The 19,640-nt window shown below is 38.8% G+C and overlaps 1 protein-coding gene across 6 annotated transcripts in view; it reads left to right on the plus strand.

The window, feature by feature from the left end:
* The window catches only part of ENTHD1 (ENTH domain containing 1), a 174,443-nt gene that overhangs the window by 78,318 nt on the left and 76,485 nt on the right, over window positions 1–19,640 (plus strand). For all 6 annotated transcript variants that reach the window (XM_073882745.1, XM_073882746.1, XM_073882749.1 and 3 more), the window contains one exon: window positions 9,764–10,006. In XM_073882745.1, coding sequence (XP_073738846.1) covers window positions 9,764–10,006 — 243 coding nt within the window. The remainder of the gene's footprint in view (window positions 1–9,763; window positions 10,007–19,640) is intronic.

Genomic DNA, 19,640 nt, shown 5'->3' on the forward strand with positions numbered 1-19,640 from the left:
CTCCACTAATGATTTTGAGACTCCTGTATGTTGTTGCATATATCAGTAGTATCCTATTTATTGGTGAGTCCTATTCCATTATATGAACATCTCACAGTTTGTTTGCCCATCTTCTGTTGATGGGCATTTGTTGTGTGTATAGTTCTTGGCTATTATGAATAAAGCTATTATGAACATTCTTATGTAAGTCCTTTTGTGGCCATACATATTCAGTTCTGTTGGGCGTATGCTTAGGAGAGGCATTTCTGGGTCATAGAGCAGGTGTATATTCATTCTTCTAAAGTGGTTTTTACCATTTCGTACTTCCACCAGCAGTGTTTGAGAGTTTGTTGCTCCACATCTTTGTTAGTACTTAAATACTGTTATTCCTTTTTTATTTTACCAATCTGATGGGTATATGGCGTTGTTTCAATCTCCATTTCCCTGAAGAGTTGTTGAGCATCTTTTTGTATGATTTGTGGACATATGAGCATCTTCGCCCTATTCAAGCATTTTGCCTATTATCAATTTTTAATTTTCTTTGCTTATTTTTGATTTAATAAGGTTTCTTTATACATTTTGGATATGAGTCCTTTGTCAGATATATAGATTACAAGTATTTTCTCCCAAGTTTGTGGCTTGTCTTTTCACTTTCTAAATGTCTTTTGATGAAGTGCAGTGTTTTTTCCCTTTATGGCTGAATGCTTTTGTATCTTGTCTGAGAAACTTGCCTACCCCAAGGCCATGAAGGAATTCTCTTATGTTTTCTTCCAAACATCTTACAGTTTTAGCTAGGTCTGTGATTGATCTAGAATTAACTTCTGTGTATATTGTGAGGTAGAAGTAAAGTTCATTCTTTTCCATGAGGTATCTTAGTTGTTTGAGTTATTAGATTTTAATAATAGAGCATTTTCATGTTTGGTATCTCATTTGAGCCTTACAACATCTTAAAGGAATGAAGGATATGTGTTATCTCTCTTACAGAGATGAGGAGCTAACACTCAGACAGAATTAATTATTTAGGTAAGGTTGCACAGCGAATTGATGACTGAACATGATTAAAGTTCATATATCTTAATACTATTTAGTCCTATTCTATTATTATGCTACACAGCCTCTCCTAATTGAGTTTTTAAAAATATCCTAACAAAGTTTCACTGAACTACTAGAGTGAACTTAATTAAAATTGTCTGAAAAATACCCAGTTGAATGCTTCATTCCATTAAATTATTTATTTATACAAATTGTGGTATTCTTTTTATAAAACCAATTCAGGTTCTTGGAAATGTGTGCATTGTAGATTTATGTATTACTTTATTCTCAATTAGGTAAGTCATGAGATTGCAGTTAATTTTGTTTAAATGGGCCATTTTATATGTACATACACTCATATTTAAATTAAAAGTAGATTTTTTTTTTTTAAAAGGTACACATTTTCGGGCGCCTGGGTGGCTTAGTCGGTTAAGCGACTGCCTTCGGCTCAGGTCTGGGATCGAGCCCCACGTTGGGCTCCCTGCTCCACGGGGAGCCTGCTTCTCCCTCTCCCTCTGCCTTCCACTCTCCCTGCTTGTGCTCTCTGTCAAATAAATAAAATCTTAAAAGAAAAAAAAGGTACAAATTTTCAGTGTTGTTAAAGTTATGTCGGGGCGCCAGGGTGGCTCAGTCGGTTAGGCATCTGCCTTCCACTCAGGTCATGATCCCAGGGTCCTGGGATTGAGCCCCACATTGGGCTCCCTGTTCAGCGGAGAGTCTGCTTCTCCCTCTCCCCCCTGCTCCTTCTCTCTCTCTTGCTCACTCTCTCTCAAATAAAGTAAATAAAATCTGTATTAAAAAAGGTTATGTTAAGCAGTTTTACTAGAAGTAACTTAGTATGCACTGGTGATATTACTGCCATTTTAGTTTTCCACCATCATTATCAGTCATCTAATTTGGGGAATTAGATGCTTCACACTTATATCCATGGCTGATTTTGTACACCCTACCTCTCTGCCTCCAGGATTGGCCTTACCCATTTGCTCACTGAAGTCTGAATGCCTTAGAGTAGGAAGTAAGCCTTGTAAGCCAGAGTTAAGAGATACAAACCAAAATGTAAAAAGCAAAGACTCTGGAAGATGTGATTCATTTATATATTTATATATTTACATTTACAATATAATATACATTTATATATTTACATATATTTTGAGGAGGAGGAGGAGGTTGTTTTTTGAATTCAGGTTCTCACAGAAGGGGAGAAAATACCAGGTATTTGGGCAATGAAAGGGTTTAGAGAAAGAGGGGAAGTGGGCAAGTAGGAGAAAAAAGGAATGATTGGAATTTCCCTTTCAAGGTGACTATAATAAATTAAACAGAGCCAAGATATCTGGAAAGAGTGAGTTCAAGAAAAAGAAAATATTTAAAAGTGTAAAAGAGTTGCTTTAGATTTTGGTTAGCTGTGTTAAGACACTAAAAGTTGAATAACTGAAATCTGAGGATATCCCTTCTTTTACAGGAGGGACAGAAGGTGGTGGGAGGGGGCGGGAGGGCAGTGTGAGGCAGGCAGTTCCCAGGCGTGTGGGGTAGTGGCTAAGTAAGCACTGTGGGAAGAATCTAGCTTCCCGGTGCATCAGACTTGATTTTCTCTCTATGGCAGTAGTCAGAATTCTTTAACAGACCCCCTGCCCCCATGGATGGTGGTGGGTGGATTCATTAGCGCGAGATGGTTGGTGGTGGGTGGATTCATTAGTGTGAGGTAGATGTGCTCATTTTCAGAGAGGTGGGTTAATTAACACAAAGCTGCTGAACAAATGTGAGCTCCTGTAACAAACATTCTTATAGTTTTGATGAACACATGAATTTCCTTTAAACAAACATACAGGCTATGGGTCATCATAAGCCTGTTCTGTTATTGTTAAAAGTTACTTAAAAGTTATATTACTGCGAGTTCAAACAAAATCTTTATACCTAAAACAGTTGAATATTTTGGATCACCTTTTGCTCCTTTGAACAAATATCGTCATTGGTCAACACAACAGCAAGAAACAAACCGTGATTCTATTTAAACTTAAATATGCTAGTCCAGCCAGTCTTCCCACGTTCCTCTTCACACATTGTACACACGTGGACAGCAGAGTACGGTAAACAAACAAGGGAGAATAACCAGTTTAGCACCTTGGTGCTGTGTCAACACAATCATTCTCTTCTCAAGGTTCTCATCAAATGAAAAAGCTTACATTTGTATGCTAAATTCAGTCAAAGAAATTAAAGTCTATATTGTGGTCTTTCTATATAGAGCTAGTCTCTACTTTCTAGCTTATTATTAACTTTATGACTTTGGGAAATTTTTTTACTCCCCCTAAACTTACTCTTCTCATCTGCAAAATGGACTTAGTGAGGACTGGAGATAATGTCTGAAAGTCAGGCACCTAGTAAGTCATCAGTCAGTATTGACTAATACTATTAATCCTTGGCATATTTTTACTTTTATTACTTTTATTTCCTGCAATGTATGTTCATGTCCAAATAACGCTCAGTGCAACCATTCCCTAGGAAGGGCTTTGCCCTGTTTCCACAGTTTCTGCTCATCCGATGCACCTTGCCCACACATCTGTTGAAGCACGCTGCTGTATGACCCAAGTACATGTCAGTCTCCTTCACTGGACTGCAGGGTTTAGAGAGCTGAAGTTACTTTACTGGTTTCTCTGTTTCTTCACCCGGTTTGGTGGAGATGCCAAATACATGTTTGCTGGCTGAACAGCTGACTAGTGGGCTACTGTAGGTCCGAAGTTGGGCTTGGTAACTTTTTAAATTTTTTTTTCATTGGTAGGTTTTAAGAGCTTCTCATTATCCTAAATGTTCTTCTGTTTTTCTACAGTGTTTCTACATCTAGGTTTATTTTTATTTATCCTGTTTAGTCTTTGGAGATCATTTCTGATGTAAGGATTCATGTCTTTTCTGTAAAATTTCCAGCCCCTTTTGCTCTGAATATTGCTTTTTTGTGATTACCATAATTTTCTTCTTTTGAAACTTCTTCTAAGTGAGTACGGGGCCTTGGAATCTGTCCTTTATGACTTTTAATTAATCTTTTTAATCTTGTTGCCTCTCTGCGTTGTATTTTGGAAGAATTCCTTAATACTCTTCTTCAATTACCAACTATTCTTTGATTATCTCTCCAACTGTTAAATTCTGGAGTTTATCTTGGATGTGGAGGGTTTTTTTCTTTTTAATCCCACTGACTATAGTTTTCATTTCTAGGATTTTTAATTGGCTCTTTTCATATCCATCTATTTTTATTTCATTTCTGCCTATTTTTGTTTTGTTTCACAATCTCATATTTCTTGTTGTGGATATGATTCCTGTATTAACCTCTCTTAATCGCATTTACTAAAAAATCTTTGTTTAGGAGGCGGCTGGGTGGCTCAGGTGGTTAAACGTCTGACTCTTGATTTCAGCTCAGGTTATGATTTCAGGGTCTTGAGATCAAGTGCCACATCGGGCTCACGCTGGGCATGGTACCTGCTTGGGATTTTGTCTTTCCTTCTCCCTCTGCCCCTCCACCCCTCCACGCCTGCTTCATGCATGCGTGATCTTTCTTTCCCTCTCAAATACATACATACATACATAAGTAAATGCATAAATACATAAAAATAAAAATCTGGGTTCTTGGATTTTTAATATGTAAACAATTTTAAAATCTAACAATATAGAATATTGATTTATAGAAGATCTTACAGCATATCCTATAGAACATTGATTTCATTTGGAGTGAAGTTGTGTTTTGATTGCTGCTTTTATCAGCCATCTTTCATAAGCATTAGATTTTTTGTAAAAAACTATGTTGGAATGTTAGTCTTCTATCTTATTTTGACTGGGAGAGTCTTCCTCCATCATCTATGTTCACCCTCTTATGTTGGTTTTCAGTTCTTGCCATCCAGGTCCTTAGAGGCTCCAGTATAGCCCTTACAAAGGCATCTCAGGGCTCATGCCCTGTGATAGAACCAGAGTGTCTTAGATGCAGTCACAGAGGCGGGGGGTGGCCCGGTTTAGTTCCCAGCCTTAAGGCTGCACTCCTGTCTCCTGGCTTCCGGACCCACAGCTACAAATATGTGACAGCCCAGGAAGCAATTAGCAGCTGGTTTTTTTTCCTTTCTTTTTCTTTTCTTCTCAGTCTTTTCTCACAAACACGAATACCCCCTAACATCAAAGAGTGAGACCAGCTCTGGTTCCCTAACACCTGAGGAGCTGAGCTCCTGGCTGCTAGATCAAGAGCCCAGCAGCCCCGGGGCTTCAGCCCTGCTCATCACCTTTTCATTTCTCATACATTTCTGGTTTGTGGAGGTTTTTATCTTGTTTTTGAGACTGGTAATGTCTATTATTGCTGTGTATTTGGAGCAGAGCAGAGGGGTACTTTGAAGCATGAACTTACTGGGCCAGCTTGACTGAAGGTTTTTTTTAACTTGAAAATAACACTGTTGGGGATACTCTTCCCCTCCCTCCCTACGCCCACCCTCACCTTCAGAGACATTGTGGAGGATAGAGGGTAAGGGAGACTTGAGATAAGTAAACAATTCAGAACTCCACAAGCAAGATATGAGCTGGGCCTGAACTAAGGGAGATGGAGAAGAGAGGATGTGTTAGAAGGTACCTAGTTGGTACCATCAGTAGACATGGGGTACTGAGTGTGGGAAGGTGAACGTTCATATTTCAGGCTTAGAATGGAGATAAAATTCATTGAGAAAGGAATATAAGAAGAGGAAGAAATTTTGATTGGTTAGTGGGTCAGGTATGGAGGGAGGGGTGTTAGATATTTTATGACCACAGTTTCAAGCCTAGTACATGTTTTTCTAGAAGTCTGGTGTGTGTCTTTGCTGCTGGCGCATCTCATTGCCCAACATCTGTGAATTTACCGTATTTCCAGATCCCTTTACATGATGCTCATTTATGCATTTACAGACACTCCTCCCCAGCATTTGGGACATTTTTCCTCAGCATGTTCCTTCATTTATTTAACAGACATTTCTGAAGTAACTCTTAAGCAAACAGGTATAATTCTGGCCTTCATGGATGTTATGCTGTAATGGAGGAAGAAGACACTTATCAAATCAATAAGCAATTACAGGCTGTGGAAGTGCTGTAAGAGACAAGTGCAGGTGCCTGAAGAGTGTGGAAACCAGGCCTGAGCACGTATGCGCAGGGCGAGCCGGGAGGGGCTTGCTCTCTCTTAGCAGGAGGCTTCCTGAAGAAGTGAAGTCCAAGCTGGTCCCTCTGCCTGGATGTCTGCAGGGCTGGCTTTTTCTTGCTGTTCAAGATGCAGGTGATACAACTTTTCTTCACTGCACCACAACTTGATGTTTAGCACCTCACTGTTCTTTATTTCCTTCAGAGCATTTATTTTTATCTGAAATTATCTTGTTTGGGGAATCTCGTCTATTTTTTCCTCACTTGTGCTTCTAGAACAATTCCTGACTTACGTGTTCAAGAAATGATCAAATGACTGCCTAAGTGAATAAGTGAGTATCTTGGGTATTGGTCTGGCACATAGTTGCTCTAGTAATTTGTATGTCCTTGTCCGTTGTCTGAGTTGGGGATGCCTCCTCAAGTTGGCTTTCTGTTCGTTCATTTTTTTATCCTGTTGACTCTCCCCTCCACTGGGCCTTTCTGATGGGGGTTGCTGATGGGAGCATACCACCCTCTGGCCAAGGGGATGGGCGTGTGACTTTCAAGCTGGGCCAAGCCAAGTCATTCTCCTGGGTTTTTCCAACTTGAATGAAGGAAGAGGGAGGCTTCTCAGTGGCAGAGTGTGAGGCATGAGCTGTCTGTGGCCATGTCCACATTCAGATGGAGGAAGCCAGTGTGCAGGAGGAGAGAATGAAGGTATTACACAAAGGAAAGAAGGGCTGGGAGAGGGAAAGGGAATCCTGGTAGTTCTCCAGTCTCTGCCTCTTTTGTACTTGAGGCCCAGCTTCACAACCCCTGGTTTTCCCATGGCCAGTTCCATTTGAGTTTCTGTCACTTAAAACCCAAAGATCCTAATTAAAACAGAATATAGCTTTATTTTTACTTTACCCTTCACCTCAGTCACAAGCTTTACGTCTTGATATATCTTTGGGTATTGATCTGGTTCACAGTTTGATTTCTCATTTCAGAGAATCCATGTTTCCTCCCTCCCTTTGTCTGTCCTCTCCCTCTCCCTCCCACCTTCTTCCCCCCTTTTTCTTTCTCCCTCCCAGACACAAAGGGTTACTTCCTACATGTGTTCTATTCCGGTACAATTCTGCCTTAGTAAGGTGGAGATGCCATCTTGTTAGTACTATTGTTATTATTTAACTCATCCTTGAAGCACGTTTATTGGGTTCTTGGATTTTTTTTCACTTTCAACTTCGATGCTTTAGAACAGCCAGGTTTCTACTCTCCAGCATCTCGAGGGTGGTGGGGAGGTAGCCAGGGCAGTACACAGCCTCAAGTGAGAAGTAAATCGCTGTGGCTTGACCTTCCCCATCTGTCAACCTGCTCCCTCAGGGAGGAGCCCTGATATTTCAGGGAGAAGTGCTTTGTCACTGCGGCTGAGTTTCTGCTTGATGTACCTGCTTGGACCTTTGAACTTTTGTATCTGCTTTCAAGTCCCACCAATTCATGCAGACTCCAAGCGAAATAATTCACATCTGTCCAATAATTTCTAGTTCTGACCTTTTGTAATCAAGGGTGTTGCAAGAAACTCTTTCAGGCCAGGCAACTTTCTCAGGCAGCTACATTGTAAATTGGTATTCAGTATCTTTCATCCATCTGGTTCCATTTGCACTATGTCAGGGAGAAAATGGAGACTTTTGATAATTTGCTCCTTTATCAATTCATTTACAGAGTAAAGATTTATTGAGTATCCCCTATGTGCCAATCATTCTTCCGGACACTTGGAGATACTGGGTGAATGAGGCTCTCTGCCCTCATGGAACTGGTATTGTAGGTGAGGAAACAAACAGTAAACAAGTAAACAAATGTATATATAAAAATATTATTATATATTATTGTGTATATATACAAATAAATATACACAAAAATATGCATTTATATATACACATACATATGTAGGTAAGGGAATAGAGAGTGATGGGAATGGGGCTATTTTAGAGAGGGTGGGCAGAAGGAAGGCTTCTCTGAGGAGGTGACATTTGAGTAGAGACTTGAATGAATTAGGGACCTAACCATGCAGAGTCCCTGGCAGCAACAGCTAGCACACAGCTTGAAGGAGACACAGAGCCTGGTGTGATTACAGAAGAAGGCAGTCAGAGTGGCTAGGGTAGAGGGAGAGAGAGGAAGCAGAAGGAGATGAATTTTTGTGAAGTTAGAAATGGAAAAACAAGTTTTTCACCCCTTCCCCAAACCAAGCTACAGCAGTTTTCCAGGGAAAAAGTAGTGTCTGGCACGTCGTCCCCAAGGGCTGACAGTTCCAGCAGGCTTCTATCAGGCGACACTGAGTGGTAACCCAAAACACTGCGGGACTTTTTTGTTTATGGACTACAAATTACTCATAGGAAATTAAGGGTATCAAGAATAATACAGTTCAGAGCAGTTATACAAGAAGTTTGGAAGGTGGAAGTGACTAAGAAATGAGATTAAGAGTAGATAAAATAATCTTGGGAAAGACGGCAACTTGAGCAAAGGTTTCTGCCACTGTCCATAGCAGTCCTTAATGAAATGACGGGCAGAGAACAGGTTGGCCTCTTTTGTCTAAATGCACCCTACATTTGACCATTTCTCATTACTTCCACTGCTAGTAATTTATAGTTGGATGTATTAACATTTCAATTCATCATGCTTAGAGCCCAAAATGAACATAGTAGTGGATCTTTAGGGACTTTTCATTTTACTTCTGAAAGAAGACTTGGGAAAACATGAGATGTTATAATATGAGTTGGTCCAAAGATGTGGAGAGGGAAGTGGTTTTCCTTTATCATTTTTCATGGGAGGGGATTGAGAATAGTAACAATAATGCCATATATTGGAGTGAGTATACTTTTATATCTGTAAATTACACTGAACAGATATGCTTCTACTGGTTTTCACATAGAAAACTCAAGCACAGACAGACCGCCTAACATATCAGAGTCACACAGATGGTTAAAGACAGCATTGTCGTTAGGATTCTGGTCTTAGACTGTGCTCTGGCACTCTATTAATGGCATCAAGTTGTTTTGAAAAGCTGTTATGTCAAAGAAAATCTAATGGCCCTCCCTACTCTTGTTCCACCCCAATTGTACTCCTTTAAGGTAGCAGATATTAACATGTGGGGACCCAGCTGGTCGTCTGCCTCCCCATCCATCCATCCATCCATCCACCCACCCACCCACCCATGTACTTCTCTATCAACTTCTCTCTCCTATACATACATAATGATTGATTTTCCTCTGTGCTTTACCAATTTGAATCATACCATGCCTATTACTTTAAATCTTCAGCTGTGTGTCATGGTAATATATCTAGATCTAATTCATTTCTCTTTTATGCCTGTATTGTTTGATTTATTGCAGAGTGTATATTGCTTTTAAAAGAAAATAGCATATTTAAAGTGAAAAATTTCATGTCCATATGTGATATGATTTCAGCATACATTTATTTTCTTCTTAGGGTGTAAGAAATGGAGTACTTACTGACAATTCCAGTGAAACTTAGTTTTCCCTGTACATTTGCTACAGATTTTTTTGCTTTGCTACGTTGCTTACATTTTTTTCCCTAATTTTCTTTAGAATAAAAATTAATTGTAACCTCAATGAATATTTCCTTACCTACGCAAATTCAATGTATTTTTCAGGTTATTATATCCGGGAAAAGTCTAAGCAAGTCATAACATTGCTGATGGATGAACAGTTGCTGCGTAGAGAGAGGGAAGTAGCATGTCGGACAAGACAGCGCACCTCCTACTCTATGACATTTCCTAAAAGATTACCTGGTACAGCTAACTCACCAACAGCATGTGCTTCTGCCCACACACCAGAAACTCCTGCTTCAGAGAAGAAACGTAAACTTCTTAAGGTTGCAAGCCTACATAATAAAAGTACGTATAATGAACACTGTCCTACAGTGTAGTAGGTATCATTTAAGAACAATTAAAAAATATAAAATTAGGTTTTAGTACTGAAATATTAATACTGTATGAGTATTCCTATTATGTTAGACATTGTACTGTACAAAACAAAGATGAAGAATAATAGTAGAAAATTTTATGACTATTTTCTGAATGCAGTTTATCTGGGTTTCAAATAAAACGGGATTTTTGAGCTTAAATGGTATTAAAGTAGTGACTACTTATTTGGCATCATGATTCATTTTAAGATTTTAATCATAACTGGAATGTGAGACTCAAGGTCCGGGTATCTGTGCGTTTTGTGCTGTTTGATCCTACCAATCAAGAAATTAACATTTTCTTAAATGTGCCTCACAATTCTGGAAGTCTCTAAAACTCCTACAGGACGACAGTGCCTCATATTATATAACTCTTTCCTTTGCCTAAAATTTTAAATATGAACTGAACCTTTTTTTAAAAAAGTGATTTTTTTGTAATGTTATGGAAGTCAGTAGGAAAATGAAATTATCTTTTCTATTAAATTTGCTAAAATATAAAGGAATGCCATTGTGCTCTATCTTCTCCAGTACAAACCCTGTTGATAAGTTTTGTATAAGAAATGGACAGTTTGAGGAGGCAAAAAGCATTAAAGAAATGTGACTTGACTCACTGTTCCTTGAAAGGAACTAAACTTCAGGTGCTGTAAGTGAGGGGCACAGCAGGAGTAACAGATAGTTGAAAGTATTTTCAGAGGCTTGTCTCCTAGCTTTATCATGTAATTCTATTAAGCAAGATCCTGAAAGAACTGCAGGTATTCAGTATGAACAGATGTTCCAAATGTCAGTTAAGTATGGAAATTAAGAATGTTAATAGTAATACCAACATGGAGCAATCCTGCTAAAAATCACTAAAGTACTTCTCTGACTCAGTCAAGAGTTAAATGTTCACTCAGTTTGTGCTTGTGTGGACTGGAGAGATGGAAAGACAGTAAAAGACAGCAAATGCCATCTACATCCTTCTAAATGTAGTGAAACCTCTTTCTTTAGGGTAGCCATTTTATTTTGAAATAAATCTCCAGGAGTGGTAAGAGACCCATTCCGAAATTTTCTCATGGAAGCCTTTGGTTCAAACTAATACAGAAAAGGAGTTACAGAGTAAAATCACCAATTATAATTCACCCAGAGTTTCTTCACTCCTTTTGCTACTTCTCTGTTGCCTTTCTTGTTCTCCCTCCACTGCTTTTCTCTCTTCCTTTCTCTTTCATTTTAAACTTACATTTATGGAATTTATTTGAAATTTGGATATCGAGCAGAAATTTGAAGCTATAGCAGTGAGGAAAACCTAGTCCCTTTCTTTCTTTCTTTCTTCCTTCCTTTCTTTCTTTTTTTCTTAAAGATTTTATTTATTTATTTGAGAGAGCGAGAATGAGAGATGGAGAGAGAGCACATGAGAGAGGGGAGGGTCAGAGGGAGAAGCAGACTCCCCGCTGAGCAGGAAGCCTGATGCGGGACTCGATCCCGGGACTCCAGGATCATGACCTGAGCCAAAGGCAGTCGCTTAACCAACTGAGCCACCCAGGCGCCCAACATAGTCCCTTTCATCATGGAGCAAATATTCTAGTGACAGAGACAGCTACTAACCATACATAAACAAAATAGATATAAAATATTATGTTAGGAACAAGTCCTATAAATAAAAGGAATGCAGTATTAGGGGACAGAGAGTGACAAGGATGGCTTTACTTTAGGTCAGGGAGTGAAGGAAGGCCTTTTGGAGGAGGTGGAAATTTAGACAGAGACCCAAATGAAGTGAGGGGACAATCCATGTATATCTGGGGTATTCCGGGAAAAGGGAACTCCAGGTGCAAACTGGAGGGAGCTTGGCTTACTTACCTGTAAGCTTAGGAAATGAATCTTTAAATTGCCAAAGAAGTAGCCCAGCTCTGAGCCATTTTTATGATTCATACAAGGAAATCAAGTTTATTGCTTTATAGTCACTGCTTTTTTTTTTTTTAAGCCCAAATGATATTTGCTATAGCTTTATGACACATCTTATTCACTAAACTGAGCTTGGAATGACTTTTAACTATTTTTAAAAAGTCAGTCTACCTTCAAATGAAGTTTTGCTACAATTAATTTTTTTTCATATCAGTAAACATGTATTGACTACTTAACTAAATGCCAGACACTGTTCCAGGACTGGTAACCAAATTGGGTGTATTTCTGCGCTCTTGGAAGTTATATCTAGTGATGGTTTTCAGCCTGTTTAAAAAAAAAAAGATGTTCAAAAGGAGTTTTGGTGAATGATGGCATCATCAAAATGAATTTATAGTAAGAGTACTATTTAAAAGTGAATAGTGAATGTTTGGGTGTAAAAAGTTAGTAAATTTGTTAAAAATCTGTTAAATTATTTAAAAACTTCAACTGGAGAGTGAGACAGACCGTAAGAAACTCTTAATCTTAGGAAACAACCTGAGGGTTGCTGGAGTGGTGGGGGGTGGGAGGGATGGGGGGGCTGGGTGATGGACACTGGGGAGGGTATGTGCTATGGTGAGTGCTGTGAATTGTGTAAGACTGATGAATCACAGACCTGTACCTCTGAAACAAATAATACAGTATATGTTAAAAAAAAAAAAAAAGAAGAAGAAGATAGTAGGAAGGGAAAAATGAAGGGGGGGAAATCAGTGGGGGAAATGAACCATGAGAGACTATAGACTCTGAGAAACAAACTGAGGCTTTTAGAAGGAGGGGGTTGGGGGGATGGGTTAGCCCGGTGATGGGTATTAAGGAGGGCAGCGTATTGCATGGAGCACGGAGGGTTATATGCAAACAATGAATCATGGAACACTACATCAAAAACTAATGATGTAATGTATGGTGACATAACATAAAATAAAATTTAAAAATAAATAAAAATAAATAAAAACTTCGTTTATCCATCACTATGTATATATACACATACACATACTAGATATATAGATGTGTGTGTTTGCATTCAAAAAAGAGTAATTGTATTAAGCTTAGCAATACTAACCGTTTCCATGTAGGCATTGAATCTGAAGCTGTATTTTATTTATTTATTTATTTATTTTCAAAGATTTATTTATTTTAGAGAGAGAGCAAGTGCACACAGAGGGGGAACGTGGGGCTGGATCTCACAACCATGAGATCATGACCTGAGCTGAAACCAAGAGTGGTGCTTAGCCGACTAAGCCACCCAGGCACCCCAGAAGCTGTATTTTTTTAAGATTTTTTATTTAATTAATTGATTTATTTGACAGAGACACAGCAAGAGAGGGAACACAAGCAGGGGGAGTGGGAGAGGGAGAAGCAGGTTTCCCGCAGAGCAGGGAGCCCAATGTGGGGCTCGATCCCAGGACCCTGGGATCATGACCTGAGCTGAAGGCAGATGCTTAACAACCGAGCCACCCAGGCGCCCCCAGAAGCTGTATTTTAAAGGAAGAAAGAAAACTGACAATTTGGTGTGTGGGGGGTGCTGAGGGAGATAAGAAAATAAATTGGGGGAGCATTCTTAGTGGGACAGAAGTAGCAAATGAAAACTTGGAGATAGATGGATCGATTAGAATTAGGCATTCCCAGAAGTGATGGTAGAAGAGGCCACAAAAATGTTAACAGCTTAAACATAATAGGATTTTTTTCTCTCTTCTAGAAATTATCCAGAACTAGATATTCTAGGACTGATACGATACGGCTCTTCATGATGTCAGGGACCCAGGGGTCTTTCTGTCTTGTCACTCCACCAGACTCATCATGTGACTTCCACTTCATAATCCAAGATAGCTGTTTGAGCTCCAGCCATCACATCTGACTTCTAGCCAGTAGGAAGGAGAAGAGCTTAAAAATATGAATATTCTGGGGGTACTTGGGTGGCTCAGTCAGTTAACTCTCTGCCTTCAGCTCAGGTCATGATCCTGGGGTCCTGGGATCGAGCCCTGGGTCGGGCTCCCTGCTCAGTGGAGAGTCTGCTTCTCCCTCTGCCCTTCCCTCTGCTTGTGTTCTCTCTCTCCCAAATAAATAAATAAAATCGAAAAAAAAGTATGAGTACTCATTCCCCTTAAAGACACTTATTGAAGTGGCTCATAACGTGTTGGCTTGCATATCATTCTTTAGCACTTAGTCACTCGTCACTCCTAGCTGCAAGAGAGGCTGAAAAATCTAGTCTTTATCCTGGACAGCCAATATGCCCGGATTAAAGTTAGAATATCTATTGTTAAGGAAGGAGAGAATAAGTATACGGGAGAATAAATAGTTCCTACTATAATGGTAAAGAAAACAAGAAACGAATTAATCATGTTAATACATGGTTGTCGGACTAAATGGAATAGAAAACATAAATTTGAATATGTCGGAAAATGTAGACAGGTCATTGAGAGTTCATAAAGGACATAATGAGCACTATTTGGAGAGTTCACATCAGTACCACTAGCAACTAGGAACCACTGTAGGCCTCAGAGAACAGAAGGGATGTTTAGCTTAGTCACAGAACTTAGCTTTCTTATTACTGAAAACAGCTGTTGGTGGAAGATAATTCTTATTGCTTTGTGTAGAAATGAAGGCGATATGAATTGGGGGGAAGCTCTGTAAGAGACAGTTGTTTCAATCCAGCATCTCGCTCTAGGGTTATTGAAACGAGGGAGAGGTAATGTGTAAAGACAGAATATAGAGAGGAAATGGGGTAAGTAGATGATGTATTGGAGAAGAAAAAGAAATTGAAAACGACTAACATTTCAGTTAGAGAGGCAAGTGATGATATTACACAGGTGCATTTCCATCAGGCGGTATTTAAAGACATCTCTAAATTATTTAGTTATATTGAAATGTAAAGTTGAATGCATTGCTAGAAATCTGATTCCCAGGCTTTAGGATCTAGAGCTGAAACAGCTGTGCCTAGCTTCTTTGTGGTAAATTAGCAAGGGGAAAATGTACTTTGGAGAAGGTGTTATGCACACATTACTACCTCTACTCCTTTTTTTTTTTTTTTCTATTCCTAAATGTTTTCCCCAAGTTTTAATTGTGGTAGATGGCTTGGGAAATTTTTTGTTTAGGTGATTTTATTGTTTGAAGGAAGAGATGGATTGAATGATAATTGTTGTTTGATGTACATGTACTCCTACTACAAATTCATCTCCATGATGCCATCATTCACCAAAACTCTTTTTGAACATCTTATTTATTTATTTATTTATTTATTTATAAATATTTTATTTATTTTTTTTGACAGAGAGACACAGCAAGAGAGGGAACACAAGCAGGGGGAGTGGGAGAGGGAGAAGCAGGCTTCCCTTGAGCAGGGAGCCCGATGTGGGGCTCGATCCCAGGACCCTGGGATCATGACCTGAGCCGAAGGCACACACTTAATGACTGAGCCACTCGGATGCCCCTTGAACATCTTTTCTTAAAAACAGACTGAAAGCTATCACTAGCTATAACCTCCAAGAGAGCAGAAATACACAAAAACTACATGTACACAGTTAAACTCGGCTTCTCTGAGCTGTAAGCATCAGTGTCACACCCTTTCCTTAGAGGTGATAATTATAAAAACCATCACCAGAAACATTGCTTACAACCAGACCAGCAAAGCATTACCTTTGTTGGTCATCCAATCTCCCACAAAGAGCTCTTTCACTAAAGAGCTATTATTCACTATTATTCTTTGCAATGGAACTTTACTTGTATCAGAGAAGGATTACTCTGGTCTAGGTTAAATGTAGTAGCACTCTGTATCAGGGATATATTTCCCTAAAAATCATGTATGTTTCCTGTTGGACCAAAAGTAAAACTTCAAAGTAGTTTTCATGCTTTTATAAGCACAAACACCAGTTACTTCCTACGGTGAACCTTGTACTAACAGAGCCGATGTGGAGTCATACTTGGTTGCTGTGTCACACACAGTCTAGATGCCAGGGCTTACGGTACAAATGGCAGTTACTACTAAAACACTGCACTGATGAATGTCAAGCAGTGATTTTTTTCAACTTAAAATAAACAAATGTACAATAAAGAAAATAACAAAATAACAGTAGTTTCATCTCTATCACCCTAAACCAACCACCATTAACATCTTAGAATATTCACTTTCAGTCTGGTTCTTTTCCTTCTTCTTTTATTCATTTATTTATTTTTTTTTATTTTTAAGTAATCTCTACACTCAGTGGGGGGCCCAAACTCACAACCCCAAGATCAAGAGATCCAGAGTTGCAGGCTTTACCAACTGAGCCAGCCAAGTGCCCCTATTTTCCTTCTTTTATTTTTGTTTCAGAAAAAAATTACTCTATTCTTGTAAAAACAATACAGGCTCAAAAACACTAAAGAATCAATCATTTCCAATCTCATCACTCAGAAACAGCCATAATTCATGTCAGATGAGCATAAATTCCAGGCATCTTTTTGTGCATATATACATATAGAAAATGGATAACTAGACAGAACTTATTTTTATAAAAATGGCATTGTACTAGAGGCATTTTTTTTTTACTAAAAGATATTTTAAGTCTACTTCTAGTGATAAGACTTACTAGGGGCGCCAAGAAACTCATTTATTGCATAGTAACCAAAGGCTGTAAATGATGAACCATCACGACATTTCTGGCCACACTAGGGGCATGGGAAATCTTCAAAGATCTTGCCTTCCAAAAATTTTAATTAATTAATTAATTTAATTTAATTAACAAAATAAGAACAGGACATGTGAGCTAGAGTCAGAGTGACTTGGAGCTGGTGCCTATAGGACACGGCAGGTGCCTGTTGGAGTTGAATTATTTAGGGGCACTTGTCAATAGTTAAGAAAATGGTTTGGGGCGTGACTGGAGCATTGGGAAGGAAAGCCTGGGTTTGCTGTGCTGAACCCAGACACTCCAGGTGGGACTGAAGTGATTCAAGGTAGTTTTCTCTGGAAGAAAAAAGGTCAGTTCACAAGTTAGGTCCATAGGATTCCCACTAATTAAAGTCAGGCAATGAGCTCACAATCCATATTACCAACCCAGGAAAAAATGAGTAGCCCCCAAAGATTGTAGATAGTAGAAAGGTCAGATACATGATGTAGAATAGCTATGCATTTAAATATCTAAATAAATAAGGGATATAGGCACAGTGTTGATATGGGGAGGTGATGCATGTGTCAGAGAGGGGTATAAAGAAAATCTCTGTACTTCCCTCTCAATTTTGTTGTAAACCTAAAATTGCTCTGAAAAATAAAGTCTTAAAAAGACATACACACAAGCAAAAGCGTCAAAACTGAATTTATCCTTCTCTAAATTAATCTAGCTATTCAAATGTCAGTTATATCTGTCATCGCCTGGCTCCTTGGGCCAAACCAAACTCTAAAAATTAAAACTGTTTTACTTAAAAAAAAAAAAGATGATGGGGAACCTGGGTGGCTCAGTTGGTGAAATGTCTGCCTTTGACTCAGGTCATGATTCCGGGGTCCTGGGATCGAGCCCCACATTGGGCTTCCTGCTCAACGGCGAGTCTGCTTCTCCCTCTGCTTCTCCCCTGCTTGTGCTCTCTCTCTCAAATAAATAAATAAATAAAATCTTTTGAAAAACAGAATATTAGTCTCGCATATCTGAATTTGAAAAATGGACACTTACAGAAAGAGAGAAACCATTGAAATCAAAAACTTAATTTGAAATAAAAAACTTAATTTAGTGAACTAGAAGATCTGTCCAAAGGAAAAAGAAAACACAAAAGCAGTGTTAAGACATACAGGACACATCTGCAGGAGAATGACAGTGACCTTTCCTCTTCAGCTACAGTGGAGGCCAGATGACAGTGATATAGCATTTTCAAAGTGCTGAGAGAAAATAACAGCCTGTGATTATGTACCCAGCAAAACTGTCATTCAGAGATAAGGGTGAAATATTTCACTTACAGATAAATAAAAATCCAAGAGCTTACCACCAAGAGACCTTCATTCCGGAAGAATGGTTGGAAATGCAAGAGGGAGTGACTAACAAATAATAAACTTGTATATAAAATAAACACTTTCTGTGTAAAATAGTAATGTCTAACTTTTGAGTTTGAAAAACAACTAAAGTAGGGGGTAGCCATGGTATTTAAGTTGGAAGTGAGTCTACAGAATTCAGTGTTCTAAGATCCTTTTTTTTTTTTTTTTTAAGATTTTTATTTATTTATTTATTTGACAGAGAGAGACAGCGAGAGCGGGAACACAGGCAGGGGGAGTGGGAGAGGGAGAAGCAGGCTTCCCGCCGAGCAGGGAGCCCGATGTGGGGCTCGATCCCGGGACCCTGGGATCATGACCTGAGCTGAAGGCAGACGCTTAACGACTGAGCCACCCAGGTGCCTAAGATCCTTATATTTTTTGAGAGAAGGGGAAGGATATTATTTGACCCTCAACTTTAATTTTATTTTTATTTTTTTTAAAGATTTTATTTATTTGTCAGAGAGAGAGCACAAGCAGGGGAGTGGCAGGCAGAGGGAGAAGCAGGCTTCTCACTGAGCAAGGAGCCCCATCCTGGACTCGATCGCAGGACTCTGGGGTCATGACCTGAGCTAAAGGCAGACACTTAACTGACTGAGCCACCCAGGTGTCCCAACCCTCAACTTTTAAAAGTAAATGTGCATGATAAACTTGAAAGGTTTAACCCCAAAAGAAGAGAAGTAGCGTGCATAAATTCCAAACTAGTGAAAAAATAGAATGAGAAAATAAAAGTTTATAAAGAGCAAGAAGCATGGGGCTCCTGGGTAGCTCAGTGGATCAAGCATCTGCCTTCGACTCAGGTCATGATCTCAGGGTCCTGGGATCAAGCTCCGCATTAGGCTCCCCGCTCTGCAGGGAGGTTGCTTCTCTCCCCCTCTGCCTGCTGCTTCCCCTGCTTGTGTGCTCGTTCTCTCTCTCTCTCTCTCAGTCAAATAAATAAAATCTTAAAAAAAAAGAGCAAGAAGCATAGATAAAGTGGGATGGATGGAAATAAAAAAGGTAAAATCGTAGAAATAAGTCCAAATATATTAACAATCATGATAAATATTAGTGGATTAAACTCATTTTAAGGCAGAGATTATCAGATTGGGGGAAAAGAAGTCCGGATATATACTGTACACATAAGTTCACATAAAGATTAAAAGCAAACGGGTGGAAAAAGATAAACCAGACATATACTAAAGAAAGCTGATGTAGCTATATTAATGTCAGATAAATAGAATTTAAAGCCAAAAGCATTATTAAGGACAATGATAACAGGCTTAAATCCCCAGGAAGACATAACATTTCTAAATGTGAGTATACCGAATAAAATAACTTCGAAGTATAAAGAGCAAAAAATGGTAGAACTACAGGAAGAAATTGAAACATATCCCATTATAGTAATGATTTTAAAATCTCTCTCTCAATTACTGATAGATCAAGTAGATAAAACATCTTTTTAAAATATGGATTTTATAATTGATTATATTATAAAGAAAGTCTTAACATTTCAAAGAATCGATATTGCACAGACCACTTTTTCTAGCAAAAATGCAATTAAGTTTGAATTTTAAAAATGTAAATCAAAAATTTTCAGACACTTAAATGTGGAAGTATTCCATTGAGAATCAGGTAGAAAAAATGTGCCCATTCTCCTTGCTTCTGTTCAGCTTTGTACTGTCCC

This window comes from Callorhinus ursinus, unplaced genomic scaffold, assembly GCF_003265705.2.
Source record: "Callorhinus ursinus isolate GAN/ISIS: 27379988/994484 unplaced genomic scaffold, GSC_fseal_2.0 scaffold48, whole genome shotgun sequence".
Lineage (NCBI taxonomy): Eukaryota > Metazoa > Chordata > Mammalia > Carnivora > Otariidae > Callorhinus > Callorhinus ursinus.